Raw genomic sequence first — 23,245 nt, 5'->3', positions numbered from 1 at the left:
ATTGAAAGCAAGGGGAAACCTGTCCCCTCTGTTCAGTTCCTAGATAAAACTGCATCAGAATGTGGAGCTGCAGAGGGTCTCTGCAGGCTGTAGGGTGGGGTGCAAGAACCATGAAAACAGAGGTGGATTCAGGGCAGCACGACCGGTTCTGCCACAGTGAATGCTGAGCCTAGGGGGTACAGCAGGGCGTTGCAACTATGACATAGTGAATTGAGCAGAACAGAAGGCGAGAGGCAGGGTTTATGCCAAATTTGGGTCTTGCACAGGCCGCTGCTGAAATTCAAAAGACCAAAGCCCTTCCCTGATGAAAAATCCCATTGAATTACTTGAATGAGTTCCTTCATTGCTGAAGGACGATAAGGGTAGGTCTGCTCTCAAAATCAAACAATAGCCCCAACACCCACACAATGCTCCATGCAGCATAGCATTGGCTCAGTCTCTTAGTACCAGTTTGTGCTTTTGAAATACACATGAAAATAGCTTACTCAGTTCAGTGGTGGTATAACATCAGAGGGACAGAAGACCATGACATCACAGCTCTCTTTTGTGATGAGACAGGATGGCTATGTTCTGCCTCCACTACCGGAAGCAATATGCCTCTGAATGCCCAGTTGCTGGGAATCACAAGTGGGCAGAGTGCTGTTGCGCTCAGGTCCTGCTTTTCGGCTTCCCATAAGCATCTGGTTGGCCACTGTGAGAAGAGAAAGCTGGGCTACCTGGGCCAGTGGCCCGACATAGCAAGCTCATCTTACGTCCTTATAAGAAAAATGATTTTACATAAGGAAGGATTTGCACTTATTACAATGTATTTGCACTAATAATAATAATAATAATAATAATAATAATAATTATTATTATTATTATTATTATTATTATTTATTTATACCCCGCCCATATGGCTGGGTTTCCCCAGCCACTCTGGGCGGCTTCCAACAAAATATTAAAATACAATAGTCCTTCAGATATTAAAAGCTTCCCTAAACAGGGCAGCCTTCAGATGTCTTCTAAAAGTCTGGTAGTTGTTTTTTTTTCCTTTGACATCTGGTGGGAGGGTGTTCCATAGGGCGGGCGCCACTACCGAGAAGGCCCTCTGCCTGTAAGACCCGAATCTTATAACTGAATTGTCTAGTTCAATTTTTATTTTCATATAATGCATAAATACACATATATACACAATTTACCTTTTTATAATTAGTAGCATAACATGCAGACCTTTCGCTTATTGCTTCATTCCATTACAAACTTACTCCAGTTATCTCAAATTTATACCAGCAGTGAAAAAGTTTTAAATAGGTTCAGGTTATGTTTACGCTTCATGTAATTAACAAGAAGGAACCAAGTTCTCTCAAAACTGTTAGTTCCATCTTCCTTTTCTTAATCCAGTGGTGCGGATAATAACCGGATCAGTGTGATATATATATATTTAGAATATCAAATATCCTACACATTCTTAAATTCAGATGAGAAACTGCTTCATAGAGCTTCTACTTCTGTTCTTGGAAAACATTTTAATACTACACTCATAGGCTGCACAGAAGCAGAACTTGATCATTTATATGTTAAGAAGTCTAAGCACTCCTGCTGTGTTATGACTAATGTATTAAGATGCTGACCCACTGAAATGATGTAAGGTGTCAAGGCTATAGTAGCATCTGTCATATGCTGCGATTACAAGTGCTAAATATTCCTCACCCTCTAAATACAAAAGCAGAAGAGCCACCGCAGAAGAGATTATGTTTAGGCAGATGAAAGAGGTGAATGGTAAGAGAGATTGTGGGAGATGAACCCACAGGGAAAGTCTGGGGTGAGCTGATGAAAATCAAAGCTATTCAAAATCATCACTGAAAATGCCAATTTAAACAGGGGGTGAAGCAATTGTCCCAGTTGGCAAATGCTCCAAAGTAGCACCAACCGCAGTGGCAGACTCTCAGCCATTTCTCTTGCATCCTGCCTGGCCACTCCCCTTTGTTGGAGATCCAAGCAATGTGTCCCATAGGCCTGCAACACCAACCCTAAAATATTTCCTTATTTATTTATATACTGCTTCAAACTGAAATAGCTAAGTATCTTACACAAAATCATCAAATACACAAACCACAATAAGATCCAATTTCAAATGCAAAATACAGTTACAAATGCATAGCTGAGTAAACACTGAATGGAGGCGAAATACAATCCAACCTCTGTCTGGCAAGGCCTGGGCAAAATAGAAAGCTTTCACTAAAAGATGTACAAATTTGGTGCATATTTGATAAAGGGTAAGGATTACCCAACCCAAGGCTTGGGAGTAAGGAGCTGCCAACTACCCCACTTAGCATCTCCACCACCAATTCCCCAGCAGGCTGCGGTGCTCAGGCAGAAGCATATAAAAGGTAAAGGGATCCCTAAGCATTATGTCCAGTCGTGACCGACTCTGGGGTTGCAGCGCTCATCTCGCTTTATTGGCCAAGGGAGCCGGCATACAGCTTCCGGGTCATGTGGCCAGCATGACTAAGCCGCTTCTGGCAAACCAGAGCAGTGCACGGAAACGCCGTTTACCTTCCCACCGGAGCGGTACCTTTTTATCTACTTGCACTTTTTGGGGTGCTTTCGAACTGCTAGGTTGGCAGGAGCAGGGACCGAGCAACGGGAGCTCATCCCGTTGCGGGGATTTGAACCGCCGACCTTCTGATCGGCAAGTCCTAGACTCTGTGGTTTAACCCACAGCGCCACCTGCGTCCCAGCAGGGGCATATAGGTCTCCCCAATAACCAAGTCCCGTGCCATACAGGGCTTTGTGTGCAAATACCGTAACTTCAACTTGAACCAATAGCACAGTGGCAGTGCCGATTACTTGAACAAGGCTATCACATGTTGCTGTTAGGCTGCTCCACAAAGCAGCCCAGCAGTCAAATTTTGTACCAGTTGCAGCTTTCAGACTAATTCTAAGGCTAGATCCATATTTAGTGTTGCGATTATCTTGAGGTTACCACGGCATAAACCACTACAGCTCGGTTATCCCATTCCAGGGAAGTTCGTAGGTCACGCACCGGCTGAATGTGGTTAAAGGCACTCCTACCCACTTAGCTCTCCAGTGATAATAATGGATGGAGGAGCATCCCTAGGCTATGTACCTAAACCTTCAGGGGAAGTACAACTCTCTGTAGAACAGGTAACCGACCAAGATTCCAAACTCATGAACTACCCATTCATAGGGCTTCCATTTTGTCAGGATTCAGCTTCAGTGTATTGGCCCTCATCCAGGCCATTACTATTTCCAGGTACTGGTTCCACACATGTACAGCCACACTTGATTCAGGCATTTCACAGAAATGAGCATCAACATGCTGGAAACACTGTGCAACAAATTTCCTAATGCAGGCATAGCAAACTCGGCCCTCCATATGTTTTGGGACTACAATTCCCATCATCCCTAGCTAACAGGACCAGTGGTCAGGGATGATGGGAGCTGTAGTCCCAAAACATCTGGAAGGCCAAGTTTGCCTATGCCTGTCCTAATGATCATCATCAGTGGCTTCATAAAGATGTTAAAGAGCACTGGGGATAGAACAGTGTCTTGTGACACTCGACTGTTCAACAGTCAAGGAGCCAAAATGCAATCTTTGGCCTGCTGCCTGCAGGTGCACCGGAGAATGTTATCTTATTGACAGCGTTGAAGTTAAGATTCAACTGCCAGTCCAGTTGAGGACATCTTGTCCTTTGCCTCAGACAGCAAAGTATCTTGGACTGGACTTAAATTAAAGTAATTGCTGTGATTGGCAGAATTAGCACTTCTACACTGTACCCTTTCCGTATTTGTAAGCACTTGATTATTTAGTGTGATAGCACCTGCCTTTTAGAACTCTCTGCCTATTGAGATTAAGCAGACGCCTTCATTGTACTCTTTTGGGTGCCTACTAAAAACATTCTTGCTTAGACAAACTCACCCAGATGCTTAGAAAGTTAAAGTAATATCAATCTATTTTAGCATTTTACGGAAACTTCATTTTTAATATCTCAACCAATAAGTAACAGATTTTTCTCCCTGCTGTTAAAATCAACATGAAATTGTCTCAAGAATTTCTTTCAAAAATCTTTCCCAAGGAAATTATAAAGGGAACAAAATAAGGAACAATGGTTTTACAAGGTATTTCACTATATTTCCTTCTCTCTAAATATGCTACGAGCATAGCTTGAAATTTCAACAATAAATGCATTCCTCCTTGTGCCAACAGAAAATTTGACAAAATAGGGAGACCACAATCAGATTTAACAGAATAAAACGGAAAAAATGGCAGTTCGGCAATTACCAGTAATATCTGGTTACCGAAAGGTCCCACTCTTTATTTTTTATGCACAACTTTGCAGATGTAGGAGTAACAGCCTCAAGGTCATCAGGAAAGAGTCCATAAAGATTAAAATCAAGTTTCAGCTATCTTTTATTTTCTGAACAAGCATGCACACTAAGCGATCGCGCTAACAATTAAAGCTTCTAGATTCAGGTAGGTAGCCGTGTTGGTCTGACACAGTTGAAATAAATTAAAAAATAAAAAATTGTCCAGTAGTAACTTAGAGACCAACGAAGTTTGCAACTAAAGATTTATTTTAAAGTCTTTCATTTTGCTATCCATACAAGGTTCTCACAGCAGTTTCAAAACTGAAAAACAAACACGCATCATCTGCCAGTAAATTCATATACTTGAGGTGTATGTTTTTAGGACCCACCTTATTTTTATGGTTGGAAGTGGTTTAAAATTGTTTTATATTGTGTTTTAATGCTGTAACCTGTCCTGGGATCTTATGGTGAAGGGTGAGTAATAAATAAATTATGAATAGCAACAATAAACTCACGTAATTAAAAAGAAAAATAACACAAATAGCCAAATTGTCTCGGTATTTAAAATATACTGTATATATCAACTATAAATGCAGCAGTAAATTATTAGCAATTAATTATCCAATTTAAATAAAAATATCTGATGTATTATTATTTCAAGTCATTGATTTATATCTACTCTGGCACAGGGAGTGAAGAATGAAGCAGAGTTACACTCTGAGCCCATACAGAAATTAATAGGTTTAAGCTTATCTCTGCATAGATCAGTATCTTAACCTTACAAGGACTTTACTGGTCAGGTTATACAGGTTTATGTTACTATGGGCAACAGAGTAGTAAAGTGAAATAGAATTGTCATCAAACTTGACCTTGAAGTTTGTAAAGAAAATCAGTAGATTACACTAATGTCAAGAAATTGCAAAGCAGAACCACCACATAAATTTAACGTATGTTTTTTGGCAAAGAAATAGAAAGCCAAAGACTTGAACATTTTTTCAAAGCTGGGGGGAAAAAACAAAAAACAAGGCACAGGAATGTGGTTAGAATCTTGGATATTCTAACAGGCAGTTTTGCCCTCTCCATTTAAAGGACTTGCCACTGTAATATGTTTTTAACTACAAGAACATTCCTACTTCCCTTAAGAAAGAAAAGCAACAAAAAAGACAGGGAAAAGCTCTCACAAACAAGCACTAAAGCAGCTTACAAATCCATTCAGTTTTATCATTTAACTACTATGATTGGATAAATAAGGCTGAAACACTACACACACACACTTGGGAGAAACATACAGAGGTACCACTGTACAGAGGTACAGTGGTACCTCTGGTTGAGAACAGGATCCATTCCAGAGCCCTGTTCTCAACCTGAAAGGAACGCAACCCAGGTCTGCACACGCGCAGGTCGCGATTTGCTGCATCTGTGCATGCGCGTGATGTCATTTTGCGCATCTGCAAAAACGTATCATGCAGCAAACGTAACAAGAGGTATGACTGTAAACAGGATTAGGCTAGCAAGGCATTAAGAGAGAGAGTGTGTGTGTGTGTACAAGATAGTATCAGTATTAAAATAATCATAAACCATAAATAGGAGTAAGATTATAATTATATTAAGATTATAATCTTAAGAAGTAACTTCCCTTTTTGTCAAGTCTAGCAAACTCAATTTTAACATATTGTTAGGGGTTTGTGGGTACTAGATTCCCCCAAATTTCTGGGTCCAGTAGGGGTTAGAATTTAATCAAGGTAAATGTTAAGCCATGCCTGATTCTTGATCAGGAAATTGCCTGGGGTGATTGACCATTTGGAAGACAAAAGGAAGGTGTTGTTGTTGTTGTTGTCGTGTCTGACTCTTCGTGACCCCATGGACCAGAGCACGCCAGGCACTCCTGTCTTCCACTGTCCCCCGCAGTTTGGTCAAACTCATGCTGGTAGCTTCGAGAACACTATCCAACCATCTTGTCCTCTGTCTTCCCCTTCTCCTTGTGCCCTCAATCTTTCCCAACATCAGGGTCTTTTCCAGGGAGTCTTCTCTTCTCATGAGGTGGCCAAAGTATTGGAGTCTCAGCTTCAGGATCTGTCCTTCCAGTGAGCACTCAGGGCTGATTTCCTTAAGAATGGAATGGGCCAGTAGGAAAGCTAAATGAGAAGGGACTGTGTGCCAGACAACAAATGGGAGGGGGCCCTTCTTCCTTCAGCTCAGAGTTAGTTAGAAGAACAAAAGTCAGGGTTTAGAGGTTTAAAGTGTGCTGTATGTGGGGGAGGTGGGAGGTTGCAGGCTGTTAAAGTCAGCAATCTAGAGAGAGGAATGGCTTAGGGGGTTAGACTAGATGACCCTCAGGGTCCTCCCAACTCTACAATTCTGTGATTCTGTTTTAATAGTTGTGTCTACGGGAAAAGCAAGACCCTCTTGGGGGAGTTAATGCTGCGAACCCCTCCATCATAGGCTCAGGTTGTATATATGTGTAAATAAACCATATATCACAAAGACACCACAGTCTCCTCTATGTCTTATTCTCAAAAGGAAACACAGACCCTGGGTAAACAAGCCTGGAACCCCAGAAATCTCACATGAGAGCTTTTCAAACTGCATTTCTGCCTTTCACACATGCAATCCAGCAGGAGGGGAAGTGCAAATGGATTGTAAGTGGTATGTATGAAATCTGTGTGGTGTACCTTACCTACACCACTGTGTGAAACTTCTCATGCTCCGACGTCTTTTCATCTCTTCGTTACTGAACCAAGGACTATCATGCGCAGCAGCATAGTACAAGCGGGACAGCACGTTCCTAGCCACTGGAACCTCCTGTATCTATCTAGGCATGCAAAAAACAAAAAACACTGCTTATACCGATTAGGAACCTAGGAAGCAGTCTTACAGAGTCTGTCTATGTCAGTATTGTCACCATGATTAAGAACAATTCAGACAAGGGCCTTTCCCAGTCCTACCCAGGGGGGTTGCCAGGGATTGACATGGGAATTTCTTGCACTTGGAACAGGTGACGTGTCACCAAGACAAGTGCGAGGCTCTTTGGATTTTCCTCAGAGACCCCCTGAAATCGAAGTGCCTAACCGAGCCGCATCCTCAATTATGTATACTGTAAATCTAACGACTCAAATAAAAATAATACAGTGGTACCTCGGGTTAAGTACTTAATTTGTTCTGGAGGTCCGTACTTAACCTAAAACTGTTCTTAACCTGAAGCACCACTTTAGCTAATGGGGCCTCCTGCTGCTGCCGCACCGCCGTAGCGCAATTTCTGTTCTTATCCTGAAGCAAAGTTCTTAACCTGAAGCACTATTTCTGGCTTAGTGGAGTGTGTAACCTGAAGCGTATGTAACCCGAGGTACCATCGTAATCAATTTGTTTCAGTGGGGCACTCTGGGGGTGGCGAGTGTCCATATTCAGAACAGAACAGGGCATTTCTCAGCGCCCTCATTTGTGGAAACGAGCAAGGCCTTCAATAATAACAGAAGCAGGCCTAACCTTTTCCTTCCAAGTAGCCCGTCTGACAAGACTTTAGAACGGCTAACATCCTTCCTGAACTCAGGGCGCTTTCATTGTGGGTTTTTTTACAGGTTGCACAATGAAGCCTCTCTGGAAAATGGCATGGTAGCAAGCGGTCTCCTCAAATTTCCAACCGCTTGCCACTGACAATTTTCTTTTTGTAAAAATAATAATAATTTATTATTTATACCCCACCCATCTGGCTGGGATGCCCTCAACAGAATATTAAAAACACAATGAAACTTTTGTCCATCAAAAGTACCTGGGTCTAATAATAATAATAATAATAATAATCCCAATATACCTACTGATTTTTGCCACTGAAGTGCATAAATTTATTATTACTATTATTATTACTACTACTATTATTATTATCATTATTAGCAGCAGCTTGTGCCTCAGCTGATGTCAGTTTACTGGGGTTAAAAATAAAAAAGTGTCCCATGGGGCATTTTCAAACGCCTCAGCTTTCATCTCCGGCTTCTCGGCCTCCGCCTCTCACCCTGAAGAAGGACCCCATCACTCGAAGCGGGAAGAACAGCCGAGCCCGCTTTAGGCGCCTACCGCAGTGCCTGCTGCTGCTGCTCTTTTCTCAGAGCAGAGCTGGGAAAGGGAGGGGTCCTCCCGGGATAGCTGTCTTTGTAAGCGCCTATGCGCCTAAGGGTTTCCGGTTCCGGTGAGTCAGTGTCTGTGTCTCTCTCTCTGTGAGGGAGACCGAGCGAGCGGTTTTGCCTGTGAAGAAGCTGCGGGAGACTCGGAGCCGGACGCGGGCCCAGCATGGCGGACGGCGACGCGGAGCGGGCCGATGGCCGCATTGTGAAAATGGAGGTGGACTACAGCGCCACCGTGGACCAGCGCTTGCCCGAGTGCGAGCAGATGGCCCGGGTGAGGGACTGGGCTGAGTCATGGCGCGGCGGGCCGGCCTAGGCCGCGTCGCTCAGAGCCGGCGGCAGCTGGGCCCTGAGGGGAAGGTCGCCGGCGTCCGGCCAAGGGAGGACGGCGGCGCGGGTGGGAGGGCGCTCGGGAAAGGGGGTCGCCGGCGTTGGGCGAAGCCGCGGCGCCCCCGAGGATGGCACGATGGTTACGAAGGTCTGTATCGTCACGGGCCCATTTTCCTCCCCTGCTCAGGCGGCTGCGGCCACACGGGAGGCTCCTTTTGCGAAAGGGACATGCAAATTTGGGCGGCGAAGGGGGCGGCCGCAGAAAGTGGCTCCCCCCGCAGCACAATCCGAGAGACATTTGCGGTTCAAAACCGGGATGAAGCTGCTCCATTTCGCGCGCCCCGCCCCGTATTTTGGACAAGGGAGACGTCCCAATACAGTGGTACCTCGGGTTACATACGCTTCAGGTTACAGACTCCACTAACCCAGAAATAGTGCTTCAGGTTAAGAACTTTGCTTCAGGATGAGAACAGAAATCGTGCTTCAGCGGCGCGGCGGCAGCAGCAGGAGGCCCCATTAGCTAAAGTGGTGCTTCAGGTTAAGAACAGTCCTCCGGAACAAATTAAGTACATAACCTGAGGTACCACTGTATTCAGTTAAGGGGCTGTGCTGGTCGCGATAGCTTTGTGTCACCGGGACAGCCTCTAGCGCCCCAAATTAAAATGTTGCACCCAAGTAGCTTGGAAGAATGGAAATAGGCAAAGAGACGGAGGGAGAGAGATTGCGACTACAGTATAGTTAAGTGATGATCGGAATAAGGATGCAGCCCCACCGACTGTCTGGAGTAGACATGTATTTGATAGATCGGGGCAGCAGGAGTAATCAAATCTTCTTTTGGATTATAGTGCTGTTCTTGATTAACACATAGCTCAAAATGTGCACTGTTGCAAATATTTGCTGCATTTGATAAAGCCGCTAGTGTACTGTGGATTGCTTTATCTCGCTTTCAGCCATGGTCAAAGCTGCATCAAGCAGTGCATGTTACCAATATTAGGCCTATGGCAGGCATGGCCAAACTTGGTCCTCCAGCTGTTTTGGGACTACAATTCCCATCATCCCTGACCACTGGTCCTGTTAACTAGGGGTGATGGGAGTTGTAGTACGAAAACAGCTGGAGGGCCAAGTTTGGCCATGCCTGGCCTATGGTTATCCTGAGAGACATAACCAATGCAAAGTTACTCTTTAGTGTCCTTCCTAAGAGTTGTGGCTACTTTTAAACCTCTGTTGCTCTTTTTAAACCATATTGCTTTGGCTAGTGGCTGATGCAAATAAAGATGATTCTGAACCATTTGTTGAAGGTACATAACTCCATGGTGTGTGCTGCACTGTTTAGAATGGTCCTTTAGTTTTGTTGCAAATCTGCATTGACTATAGTTACAGGAGATACCAAAGGAGGGGTGAATGCACCTTTTATTTCTGTAGGAGAGTTATTGTATTTTCTATTCATTTTCTAATAAACAGTACTGGGGCTCTTATGACAATAGTACAAGAAGCAATATAGTGGCTTTAATTTCTAGAGTGAAAATAGCTAATTCAGAACTTATTTTTCTGATGATGCTCCCTATCATTTATTCTCCGAAGTATTGCCACTACTTCACTGGGATTCTTTTTATATTTTGCTGGAAGCCGCCCAGAGTGGCTGGGGAAACCCAGCCAGATGGGCAGCGTATAAGCAATAAAATTATTATTGTTATTATTCTCCACTGCTCTTTTTCTTGGTTGGGATACTGTTAGTCTGCTGTCTTCTCCCAGCAAACAGGGCAAGTAGCAATTGTAGCTGGACTTGTTCTTGGGCTGTGATAAATTTGTGGCTGCTGGTCCTCTGAGGTGGTTAAAGGACAGGTTACCCTTCTCCCACCCTAGTGGGAATGAAGGAACTGATTGTTGCTTCAGGATTCAACTGAGTAACTGTAGAGCTTCATTTGCTTACCATAATTTCTACTAAACACAGGGAACAGGATAGGCAGTGACAGGACTCTCTTATAGCAGCACCTTCCCCTTTAAGCAACAAGGCTTCCAAGTTAGAAAACTAGCTAATTCCAGGCAAATTGGGAGTATGTTCACTGCTTTTCAAAAAGTCAGGGATCCAATTTGCATCTGGCAAAAAGGGTTGCAGTTATGTCCATAAATTTCCTCTTGTGTACAGTGGTACCTTGGGTTAAGAACTTAATTCATTCTGGAGGTCCATTTTTAACCTGAAACTGTTCTTAACCTGAGGTTCGACTTTAGCTAATGGGGCCGCCGCGCTGCCACCATGCGATTTCTGTTCTCATCCTGAAGCAAAGTTCTTAACCCAAGGTACTATTTCTGGGTTAGCAGAGTCTGTAACCTGAAGTGTCTGTAACCTGAGGTACCACGGTATATGAATACCGTACATCACAAAATAGCTTTTGATAACACTTACCTAGATAAATGATGGCTGAAGACTTGGCTTCAGTAGCCTTTTATAACTTCTAGAAGTCTCTTAAGAAAGATTGGTCTAGTTATGACTAACTGCAGTCCTATTCTGAAGTCCTGTTGAATTCAGTGGGGCTTACTCCTGGGTAAGTGTGGTTAGAATTGTAGTCTAATTCCAGTTGAAATCAACAAAACAATATTTTGCAATGTATTTAAATCCTCTAGTTTGTAGTGGGAAGTGACCACAATTAACTGATGGCCGTGACTCATTTGGCCATGATTGGGCCCTGTTACCTTCAAAACCTGTACAATAAGGACGACTTAAAATAACTCAGCTTTTATTCTTGTATTTTAGGATGGAAGGCTTCAAGAAGCAATTGAGACTTTGCTTTCCTTGGAAAAGCAGACTCGAACTGTAAGTATAGCATACTGAATAACATTGCTTTTTAAAAGGTCATTTTAAAAGCCCCCTATTATGGAATATATCATCTAGCACAGGGGTCAGCAAACTTTTTCAGCAGGGGGCTGGTCCACTTCTCCCTCAGACCTTGTGGGGGGCTGGACTATATTTTTTTTGGGGGGGGTGAACGAATTCCTATGCCCCACAAATAACCCAGAGATGCATTTTAAATAAAAGGACACATTCTACTCATGTAAAAACACGTTGATTCCCGGATCCAGCCCCCGGGCCTTAGTTTGCCTACCCATGATCTAGCATGAATTTGTCACCCCTTAATTACTTTTAGCCATCCTATTGTACTTGGCTCTCTCGCAAGGGTTAAAATGGTGAATCTTTTCCCAGACTTTCAATGCATGCATATGAATGGTGGGGATTTTTATTCATTCTAATAACTATGATTGTTGCAGAAACAAGAGGGTGCAAAAATGTTTTTCTTTCTTACCACAACCAACAGGACCATGTGTTGTGCCCAGTGTTGCACCAGAGAGGTTGCACTGTCACAACAGAACTATCATACCCTTTTGTTCACCCATGTACCCCCCAGAACTGCTCCACAACTGATTTGGGGGGCTGGAGGGGACAGGAAAGGAAGTTCCTTTGTTTGTACTGAAGTCACTTGTGCCAGTGAAGCTGCCACATTAGATATGAGCCCCATGTGCAAATACTGCTAGTCGCTCTTGTGGAAGAAAGAATAAGTGGTTGGGAATAAAAAAAGGGAGATGTTCCTTGTTCTTTTAGCACACTGGCACTATTCCTCTTTGGTTTACTTGATGTGAGTAGTAGAACAGTGAATTGATCCTTAGCTTTGGCTTTATGTAACCTAGATTGCCCTCTTACTTGTGGGCCTCAACTTGTCTTACGAGGTTGAGGACAAATTTCCATTCATAGCTAGTGACTTTTTTTGTTAGCGCTACTCCATTTGGAAGTGCCAGGAATCTTTCTTTGTCTTTACACTGTAGAAACTTCCATGCTTAAGTATATACTTTTGTTTTTTAGGCTTCTGATATGATATCCACATCTCGTATTCTGGTTGCTGTAGTGAAAATGTGTTATGATGCTAAAGACTGGGATGCTCTTAATGAAAATATTATTATTCTGTCAAAGAGGAGAAGTCAGTTAAAGCAGGTAAGATTGTGTTAAGCCGTAAAAAGTGTGGGGTGCTCAAAACCTTGTGTCCATATATTATCTCTTGAGTTTGGTAATCAAACATTGTTCCTTATAGCCAACAACAGGAGGCACCTAGTCTTCCTGCAAAGCGTCTTTGTACCTACTGCCTCCTAAGGAGGGTTACAGGAGAAGAGTAGTGGGCAGAGGGTTTGTGTGCAGTTTGCAGCAGTTGCTCTCATCCATGACACTGGTGCTGCATATCACAAAGTTGCAGCCTGTTGTCATTTTGAAAAAAGGAGTTGTGTCTCTGCCGCTGGTGGTTTTTTAATAATTCACTATTCTTGTGGCAAGTACACTGGAGGCTTCCCCTGATGTTCTTGATAATATTAGTTGTCACTAATATCCTGGCAACTGTCAATAGAACATCTTAATTGTGCTGTGGTTTATAGAGTGAAGTTGGCAATGAGCTTTCAAAATAGCCTAATAATGCATGCATATTCTGAATATAGACAATAAAAGAGCTTTGGGCTTTTCAGAAATGCTTTATAAGGCATAGGTTTGGAGTGAATATATGTTAGGGCAACATCCAATAATGCCAGCCTGCTTGCTCAGTGGGAGTTTCTCTTCTTCCCCCTGTGGCCAAGGGCCCACACCAAAAAATATTGTAGTCCTGCAGGCCCTCCAACCCTGGTTGCTTTATGAAGATGTCCTAAATTTGTAACGTACACATTATATGTTACTCGATGGTGTACGCTTGACTACTTTGTTCATACAACAGTTGTGGCAAGAGCATGCTATGCTTCCTTTCGTTTAGTCCCCCTCCTTCATTGGGAAGACTTGCTGCTTATTTTTGTTACTTCTTGTATCCAGAAGTAAAACCTCTATTTTCTCAGCTATATAACTTCTTGAAAAATGAAGGGTTTTTAAAAAAATTAAATTTGTTCTAATGAATGATAGCTGTTCATATAGATGTTAGTTTGCTTTGACCATCTATTTGCTGGAAGGTGGATTAAAATAAATGATAGTGTACAAAAGACATACAGTATTTCCGTGGCTCAAAGTGTTCAATACCATCCAGGCATGCTCACTTGGTTGGTTGGTTGGTTGGTTGGTTGGCTGGCAGGTAGAATATTTGAGCTTTTTTCCTTTTCCTATTTAAATTTATTTTATAAACATACAAAACAAATGCAAAAATATCAGAAATGACAAAGGGGGCTATTCTCTTAATTTTTCAACAAAATCAGAAGATATGAGACAACATTTGTTAGTAGAAACATAAAGAGGTGCATATTTCTCACATTGGCAGCACCAAAGAGTCCTGGAGGTTTGCTGTATTGGTATAAATTATAAAAGTCCCACCACACATTATAAAAACGTTCTGGCCTGTTCTGTTTCTTTGCTTGCTACGGTGATTGTTGACAGATTGGAGACATTTCAAGAGGGAGAGAGCAGCAAAGAGAGGAGGAAAAGGAATTATCTCACCTTGAGGCGCAAATTTTTAATGAGAGATGTTGAAGGTAGTTCTGGATTTAAAGACCAGCATGTAGGACTTTTACCTGCAGCTCTGGGTGGGAATAGCCTGAATGGGTTCAATTAAAAAAATTTAAAATATCCATAAAGTAAAACATCATTGCTCTATGAACATTTAGACTTTGAAGTAGAGTGCCTAAGGGAGGTAATGAAATTTCCCCCGTCAAAGTTTTTGAGGACTAGATTAGATATGTGTTGTACTGTATACACAGAATACCCTACTTTTAAAAGTATATGTTTAATGTTACGGGTATAACATGTTGTGACAGTTCTACATTACAATTTAGCACTATATGCAAGACAACAATGAGCCATCAGCATGGGAAAGTAGATGGGGTAGTATTGTAAAGCATTGTAGATCATGAACAATCTTAGAGAAAAGATGCTACATTAATTGGGGGAGATGATGATGAAGGAAGGAGAATCATCTGATACATCATGTGCATGTGTGATTCAGACAACCAAGTTCCACTCTTCAATCAGGTCCACAGTAGTAACACTAACTCTGGGAAGAAATTGTGCCTTGGGTATTGGAAAAATCCAAGAAAGCAAAATCCTAATTTGGTGGAAACTTACTATTTTTATAAAATAAAAACATTTTTGAATTTGCCCCAATGACATTTGGCACCTTCAACGAAAGTCTGATATACTTATAGTGTGACACGAAGAAATTGAAATAGTGGTCTATCGGAAGGCCTTTGTTGCACAGGAGGGGAGGCTCGCAGCTTTTATAATTTACCTAAGCTACATACTGTGCTAGTATATAATGTAAAGGCCTATGTTAACTGTATTGTGAGCTCAAGCTTTGGTCACTGAGAAATAAACAAGGAGTTCTTCTAGTGGAAGTCACTAGGATATAGGCAAGTTCTGTTGTTTTGCATAAAATGTCTTTTAGACTAAATATCCATTTTAGCACCTTTAAAGCAAAGCTGCTAAAGTGAGAAAATGGGAGGAAGCATTTGAGCTGAATCCTGCATGAGAGTTGTCTGCTCATTGTGGTTTATATCTAAGTATAGAAGCAAAGAGTTAGTGGTAACTCCCTTTTCACGTCAAATGTGACTAACCATTTTTAATTGCAAAGTTTTTCCATTTTGACAGGTATGAAACAGCATAAAAGATAGTGTTCGGATAAATGGGCTATGTTGGCATAGGATTACAAGTTTTCTCATTATTTGTATTAGGCTGTCGCTAAAATGGTCCAGCAGTGCTGTACTTACGTTGAAGAGATCACAGATCTACCAATCAAACTGCGTTTAATTGATACACTGCGTATGGTTACGGAAGGAAAGGTAAGTATTTTTCCTTTTAAAGAACTGTGCACTTATTTCAAGACCCCCTTGTGTACACTCTTGAATCTTAAGACAGCAGCTCCTGTTGATTCTCCAGAGCCGATTGTTGGTGGGGACTGCAGAGGGAAGACCAGAAGGAGAAATCCTGTTACACAAGTGAAAGTCCACTTGTGTGATATTTGCAGTAGGTCAAATTTGCAGTACCCACAGAAATCAATGAAAAATATTATCTAAGGTCTTCCCTGTTAGCCTTGGGCAGGCTTCCTCAACCTTGGCCCTCCAGATGTTTTTGCGACTACAATTCCCATCATCCCTGACCACTGGTCCTGCTAGCTAGGGATCATGGGAGTTGTAGGCCAAAAACATCTGGAGGGCCAAGGTTGAGGAAGCCTGTCCTTGGGCATTAATTTTTCCTAATTGTGTTCTGACAAATCCTGGGATGCTGCTTTGCCACAGATGAGCCCTACATGAGGGAGCCAGGAGGGGGCTGGCCTGATTATTGAGTGAGAGTGCAGCCCTTGGTTTGGTAGCTGTAGTGCTGTGGCCTGTAAGAGTCCATCACCAGGAACCCATTGCTGCACTGTGGTGGAATGGAAGTTGGAACCCTTCTCTCCTGGCCCATAAAGAAAGGCCCATTCCTATGGCTGCAAGCAGTACCATCACCAGCTTCCCCCCGCCCTGTAGTTTGTGATGATGAGGCAAATCATGCAGTGTTTGTGTGGGCCAAACATACTGCATAAAGTTAAATGCTTTCTGCTTCTTTTATAGATCTATGTTGAAATTGAAAGAGCTCGGCTGACCAATACTCTTGCAACAATAAAAGAGCAGAGTGGTGACGTGAAAGAAGCTGCTTCAATTCTGCAAGAACTTCAGGTGAAGGAGCATATATGCTCGAATACATGACATTGTTTGAAGTACTGCAACTTTAACCCTTTTTAAAATGCACTTTAAAAAAAATCTTGCTTCAATTGTCACTGTAGTAGAAATGGAAAAAATGAGCAAACCAGGAGCTTTTGGTAACTATCTTTGTATTTTGAATATGTTTTACAACAGTGCATTTATATGTTAGGCTGGATCCACACAATGGGGCTTTCCTGACATCTTCCATTCCTCACTGCATTCTAGTGGGGTGGGTGGGACTATTTAGAAAGGTTTGGGATGGAGCTTGAGTGTGTGTACACGAACGCTGCGGCAAGACTGAAAAATGGGAAAATTCAGTCGGGACTGTTTTGCACACTTTGTAGAAATCTTTGCAAAGCTTAGGTACTGTCACTGTGAAGATTGCCAGCTTTCTAATAATATTCTTATAACCTCATTTTCTGGGCTGATGTGCTAAACTGATTTCTGTCAAGAACCAGAACCAATAAAGGTTCTCTATAGGAATTCGTTAATACAGTGGAACCTCGGTTTTCGAGCATCTCGGAAGCCAATCAATTCGGAAGCCGAACACCGCAAACCCAGAAGCAATTGCTTCTGTTTTCGAACGCACTTCGGAAATTGAATGGCTTCCGCTGCGTGCTTTTCCATTTTTTCAATGGATTTTGCTGACCGCCCATTGATCCTCGGTTTTCAAACGTTTCAGAAGTTGAACGGTCTTCTGGAACGGATTACGTTCGAAAACCGAGGTTCCACTGTACATTTTGCCCCCCCCCCCACTAAATGTTGCAATGTACTTGAACCATTTGAACTTCTAGTACAATTATTACAAATTTCTAGTTTACTGTCCTTAAATAGATAAAAATTGGAATTAGTTATTGAATTGCTTTTATCACAGAATGCTATTATTTGCTATTCTTAAACAGTTTGAAAAAGCTTTCACCCTTCAGCTATTGGCTGCAATGATGTCAGGTGACTTTATTATCCAGTTGTATTTTAAAAGGTACAGTACAACTTGCGCTGCCCATAAAAAGCAAGACTTGAGTGAGAGACTAGGGTGATGTCTGCTGTTCCCAGGAATTCTTATTGTTCTGAGAGTTTATTTGAACCCTGGGTGAGAACCCGGAGGGTATGTCAGAAGGAAAATGAATTATATTAATAGCAACTTTGCATTAATGTAACTTTTTTGTAATATTTTCAGTTGTCTTTTGCTTCAGTTTTCTGCACATTGCTTAATTTTTAATATATTAAGCAGTATAAAAATTAAATCACTTGAATACTATGGGGCAGTGGTGTATTTTTCTTGTGAGCTGTTAGTATAATAGGCCTGGTAAAACATCTTTAGATTCCTAAAGGTTGATGTCAATTTGATGTCAAGCCTTGGAAAAATGTCTGATGAAAACAAATTAATAGAAGTCTGGTTATGGAAATATGTACAGCAAATAGGGTATGCAAAACAAGTTATCTGCAGATGAACAATAAATACAAATCAGGGAGTGGAATTCAGTGTTGTGGTAAGGTGATCACTCTGTCAGTGGAAGCATTTCTCCCTTCTACCCGGCCAGATAGGCTTGGAAGAAGAAGAAGACGACGACTTATTAGTATTACCCCACCGTACACTGTTCTGTGGGTTCTCCCAGCCCTCCCATGGAGCTTGGTGGGGGAGAAGTTCTGTTGAACTAGCTTCTTCTCTAGCACAACAGTTCAGTTGAATCCAGCCCAAGATTTTTAAATTTCAAAGTTTTTCTAAGAACAGCAGTACCTGAAGTTTAAAAATTTAAAGTGTAGTAACTGAAGCATAAATGCTGGCATGTAAACTGTATTTGTATGTCTACAGAAGCCATCTTTCTGTACACTTATGATTTAGTTGCAAGACAGCTTTGATGGATAATTGTACCTTGCAAGCTTTAGTTTTGCATATCGGTCTATAAAGTATTAATACATTCTGAATTTTAGGTGGAAACCTATGGATCAATGGAGAAGAAGGAACGTGTGGAGTTCATCTTGGAGCAGATGAGACTTTGTTTGGCTGTGAAAGACTATATCCGAACTCAAATTATTAGCAAAAAAATTAACACCAAATTTTTCCAGGAAGAAAACACAGAAGTAAGTCTGGTGGTGGACGACTTATACTAAGCTGGTTTAGGGGATGTTATGGGCATGTTTTAAATGGATTTCTCTGACACATTGGGGAAGTTTTACAACCATTTCTGTGTTTAACCTGACACTGTTCCATTTCAGAAATTAAAACTGAAATACTACAATTTAATGATTCAACTGGATCAACATGAAGGTTCCTACCTTTCCATTTGTAAGCACTACAGAGCCATTTACGATACTCCTTGCATCCAGGCTGAAGGTGAAAAGTGGCAGCAGGTAAAAAAAGACAGAAAGAGAAAGTAGCAAATACACTGTAACCTGTTCAATTGTCTGCAAAAAATATTACGTAAAGGAACATTCTTTTTGTTTATCATTTGCTATTGTTTTGGAGAGGGCTGCTCTGCACTGTGATCAAGATTTCACTTTCTTGAATTTCTTCATGTGGCTTAGTTTTCTTTGTGAGAACCCCCCCTCCCCCCAAAAAAACAAATCAATTGGTCACAGCCATAACATTATTTTCTGTTGACTCCATTATAGCTAAAGCTGTGCCAGTGGAGTAGATTCCATTCAGACTATATAGAAAACATCTGAAGACTTACGTTCAGACAGTTCACAGGCTGATATTGCAACTTCAGAAGAAGCAGGCAGTTAGCCAATCCCAGCCTTAACCCATGCATCATGAACCTAACACAATATCTGTTTTCCTTGCCTGCATAATTTAATGAGAGGGCAGGATCTCTCAGCATTCCATTATCCACCGCAGTGTCTACTCAGTAAGCATCTGAAATGGGCCTGATTGTCATACATTTGAGATGTAGAAAGCTGCTAAGGAGGCAAGAACTCTTTGTAGTCTGCTCCCACTTTTGCACTAGTGTCAAGAAACCAGCATCACCTGAATTATCTTCCTTGCTTTGGTAATATTTGGAAAATCTCTGTCATCCAATTCAAGTGTGCAGATCAAGCAAACAGGATAGTCCTATTTCAGATTGTGGGTGGGGGCTGAATTAATGCCTGCTAACTTACATTACAGCTTTCCAAAGGAAGGAATTCGTTTAAATGCAAGACTGCCTTTTTATTGTTTGCATGTTACTTTTCTTACATGAATCATTACTTCCATTTTTAAAAAAAAAATCTAGGATGTCCCTAAAGAGCAAGGGATGTATAATAATTTTAAAATGCCGGTTCCAAATAAGATTCCTGCTTGCAACACGAGATTGGATTTGATGACCGATGTAACATCTTGCAGCTCCCTGCTTGTGTGATCCCATAAGGTGGAGTCAATTTTAGTACCTTGGGTTGTATCCAGTGGTTGCGAAGGCAGGTGTTAGCTCATGCTGCCAATCATTCTCTTACTTTCTCTTTGCGTAGCCATTGGCTATAGCCCTCCATAAATTACAGAAAGTTAGATTCTTAGGTTGTCTTCTGATCAAGCTGGTGATTTCAGCTTTGTGTGTTTGTTTGCTTTCTTGCATTGCTGCCTCTTGTTCAACTACAAAATCAAGTTTCTTCCTATCTTCTTTTAAACAGGCACTGAAGAGTGTTGTTCTCTATGTTATCCTGTCACCTTATGACAATGAACAGTCTGACCTGGTACACAGAATAAGCACTGATAAAAAACTAGAAGACATTCCTAAGTACAAGTATGTAGCTTTCCTGTTGGCATGCTAATATACTGAGAAACTATCCCCGTAGAATTTGGTGTGACATTTGAAATGTTGTGAAAGCCAGCTAGTCAAGATGTTTATTTAAGGTAGGGTGGAGAACCTATGACTACTATTGCAACTCCCATCATCCCTGACCATTGGCCATTCTTGCTGATCTGGAGGGCCACAGGTTGTTCCCCCCAACTGACAATTTGTAAAATGGCTCAGGTGTTTGTACCCTGCTATTACACATACAAGTAGGGATTTACATTCACAAACTTTCACATATTATTTATAACAAACCAAATCAGAACTGGCATCCTTGAAGTACATTCTGCAGTGAACATGGACATACATTTCTGTATACTGTGTAAATGCAATTCTCTGAATTATTTTTCTAATATATTAATAATCAAAAAGAAACTGCTGTGTTAAATACATTGGTAATGCTGGCAGAAATCTTAAAGGCTAACCTACTATGTTAAGGTGAAGCAGAACAACTTTGTCAACCAACAATTTACTGAGGCTTTTTTATCTCCCCCCCCCCCCCAACAGAGATCTTTTAAAATTATTTACCACTATGGAATTGATGCGTTGGACTACCCTGGTTGAGGAATATGGAAAAGAATTAAGGGAAGGTTCTCTAGAAAGTCCTGCAACAGATGTGTTTGGCTACACAGAGGAAGGTGAAAAGCGATGGAAAGATTTAAAAAACAGAGTTGTGGAGCATGTAAGTTAAATCTGCTTTCTAGCAAAAAGTTAGGACTAGGAGGAATACTATTTCTGACAATCATCATCCTATTTATAAAATGATTTATTTTTTTAAAAAAGACTGTTGTGAGCTACTGCTCAAGTCAGGATGTAGTTAACACATTCTAGCAAAGTGTAAGACCCGTGTGTGTGTGTGTGTGTGTGTGTGTGTGTGTGTGTGTGTGTAGGGTATAACAATATAATATCGAACGTTCTTTTGGAAGCTGAAAGTCCAATGGGGATTCTGCAGCTTCCGGTTGGCTGCAGGAGGTTCCTGCAGCCAATTGGAAGCCACGCTTTGGTTTGGTTTTTGAAAGTTTTGGACGTCGAACCAACTTCCGGAACAGATTCCATTCGACTTCCAAGGTACTACTGTATATGTGTATGAAATATTTTAGAAAACTTGCATCCACTGGGGATTAAGGTACGTTTATGTTATTTTATAGTCCCTTCTGATTAGCTGTGTAATCTGAGAGTGTCTTACACACTACCTCAAATACCAAAACTACATAATTGCTTGGCTTGTGCTACATAAGTCCTTGATTTCATTACAACATATTACTTTTTTGTATTTCAACTGCTACTTTCTGATCACCTTCTATTCTTCTTTTCTTTTAGAATATTAGAATAATGGCAAAATATTACACCAGAATCACCATGAAGAGAATGGCACAACTTCTGGATTTATCAATTGATGTAAGTGATTCTCAGAATTGCTGAGCGCTTTTGTATAACCCCCTTGTTTCCAAAACTGCTGCCTGCAGGTTTCATTCAGGTGGTCCACAATGTGCCTGTGAAGAGCGCTTGGAGCAAATACGGTAAAATAGAATATAAGGAGCATTTTAAAAATACAATTAAAAATCATACAGCATCTAGCACAGCACTTTGCAGTTGCTCCGACAGGCAGAAAACTCTTGAAGTGGTCTGTCAAGACTCTCAGCAATTTTCAAGTGGTCTCGGGGGTGGAGGGGATATTTGGGAACCATTTTTGTTTGATTTTTTTTTTTGTTGAACCTGCTCTTCAACATTTGTTGCAAAAGACATTACACGGAATTACATGATCTCAAATGCACTCTTAAGCAGCTAACCTTTCTGAACACTGTTATCAAATATAACTTTGGCCTGTGTCACACAATATTTCCTTGACATGCAATAGTACTTTTCCTCTGTGCTACATTCTGGTTTGAGAATACTCGATATAGTTGCATCACTGGAGACACAATTTTTAAAAAACTGTTGGACATAAGAACGAGATAGCCAAACCAATGAAGTTGAAATGTATTCATTTCAGTGGAACAAAATCAAAGTCTGGATGTCTTTGTCTTGTTTCTATTTAGTTAGTTAGTTAGTTAGTTAGTTAGTTAGTTAGTTAGTTAATATTTATATCCCCCCTTTTCTCTTGAAAATTTCCCCTAAGACATAATAGAATGTCCCTCAAAGCAATTTTTTAAATTTTATAATCTAATTCAGTGCTGTTTGTTTGCTTTACAGGAATCTGAAGAATTTTTGTCCAACTTAGTGGTGAATAAGACCATCTTTGCAAAAGTAGATAGGCTGGCAGGAATTATCAACTTTCAGAGACCCAAGGACCCAAATAACTTGCTCAATGACTGGTCTCACAAGCTCAATTCACTGATGGCTCTAGTTAATAAAACTACACATCTCATTGCCAAAGAGGAGATGATACATAACTTGCAGTAAGGTGCTTCAGTCGCCTTAATGCTTTAGGGAGGCATTGAATTGGTTATAGAAAAAGACTTTATCCCACTGTATATTTGGTTTTTTCATCTCTTCCCTCCAGGTGAAATTTAGAACATAATCTCTCTTGAAGAATTGTTGAGAATTAAGTTCCTTTGATTATTCATTTGGTTTATAACACTTTTTTGCTGCAATTGATGGAAAAACACAATAAAATCGTATTGCTTGTGTAATGGAAATGGCCTTTGATTTATCCCAGTTTGCCCTCATTTGTCCAGCAAATATTTTTGCATTGTCTATCTCTATGATCTTCTTACCCTTCCAGGTGTATAAGTATGTTGTAATATTTTCTTTTATAAAGAAATGTAACAAGATTATACTTCAGTGTTAACCTTAAGTACCATTGTGTCTAGAAATGTCAGGTATGGAACTGAATTCCCATTTTTATTCCAGTGTTGTGGAATGGTAGTTTTATAGCAGAATGTGACCTAACAAAGGCAGCATGGAGCAAGTTGTACCTTATTTTCAATTTCCTATGGATAAATGTCTTTTGTTTGACTTGTATCTTTGCTACATTAACACTTGAGTAATTTTACCACATAATTGCAGGTGGCTCATCTTGTCTTGATAACTGTC

The 23,245-nt window shown here is 41.1% G+C and overlaps 1 protein-coding gene across 1 annotated transcript; it reads left to right on the top strand.

Moving 5' to 3' along the window:
- The first annotated feature begins 8,474 nt into the window (after positions 1-8,474).
- PSMD12 (proteasome 26S subunit, non-ATPase 12) lies at positions 8,475-22,848 on the top strand. Its single transcript, XM_083598841.1, has 11 exons — positions 8,475-8,703; positions 11,512-11,571; positions 12,613-12,741; positions 15,435-15,542; positions 16,311-16,415; positions 18,375-18,524; positions 18,660-18,794; positions 20,046-20,158; positions 20,717-20,891; positions 21,530-21,607; positions 22,403-22,848. Exons 1-11 carry the CDS (start codon positions 8,596-8,598, stop codon positions 22,610-22,612), a joined length of 1,371 nt encoding a protein of 456 aa, XP_083454967.1. The 5' UTR covers positions 8,475-8,595; the 3' UTR covers positions 22,613-22,848.
- Positions 22,849-23,245: the final 397 nt, after the last annotated feature.

The sequence above is a fragment of the Podarcis filfolensis genome, assembly GCF_964270895.1.
Source record: "Podarcis filfolensis genome assembly, chromosome: 2".
In the NCBI taxonomy this organism is placed as follows: domain Eukaryota; kingdom Metazoa; phylum Chordata; class Lepidosauria; order Squamata; family Lacertidae; genus Podarcis; species Podarcis filfolensis.
This window is presented reverse-complemented; position numbering and strand designations above follow the sequence as displayed.

Bases quoted from the DNA above. Each gene is read 5' to 3' on its own strand.
- PSMD12 (XM_083598841.1), top strand. From the start codon at position 8,596: ATGGCGGACGGCGACGCGGAGCGGGCCGATGGCCGCATTGTGAAAATG. The intron at 11,572-12,612 runs GTAAGTATAGCA...TTTGTTTTTTAG, and splicing joins TGGAAAAGCAGACTCGAACT to GCTTCTGATATGATATCCAC. The intron at 20,159-20,716 runs GTATGTAGCTTT...CCCCCCCAACAG, and splicing joins GAAGACATTCCTAAGTACAA to AGATCTTTTAAAATTATTTA.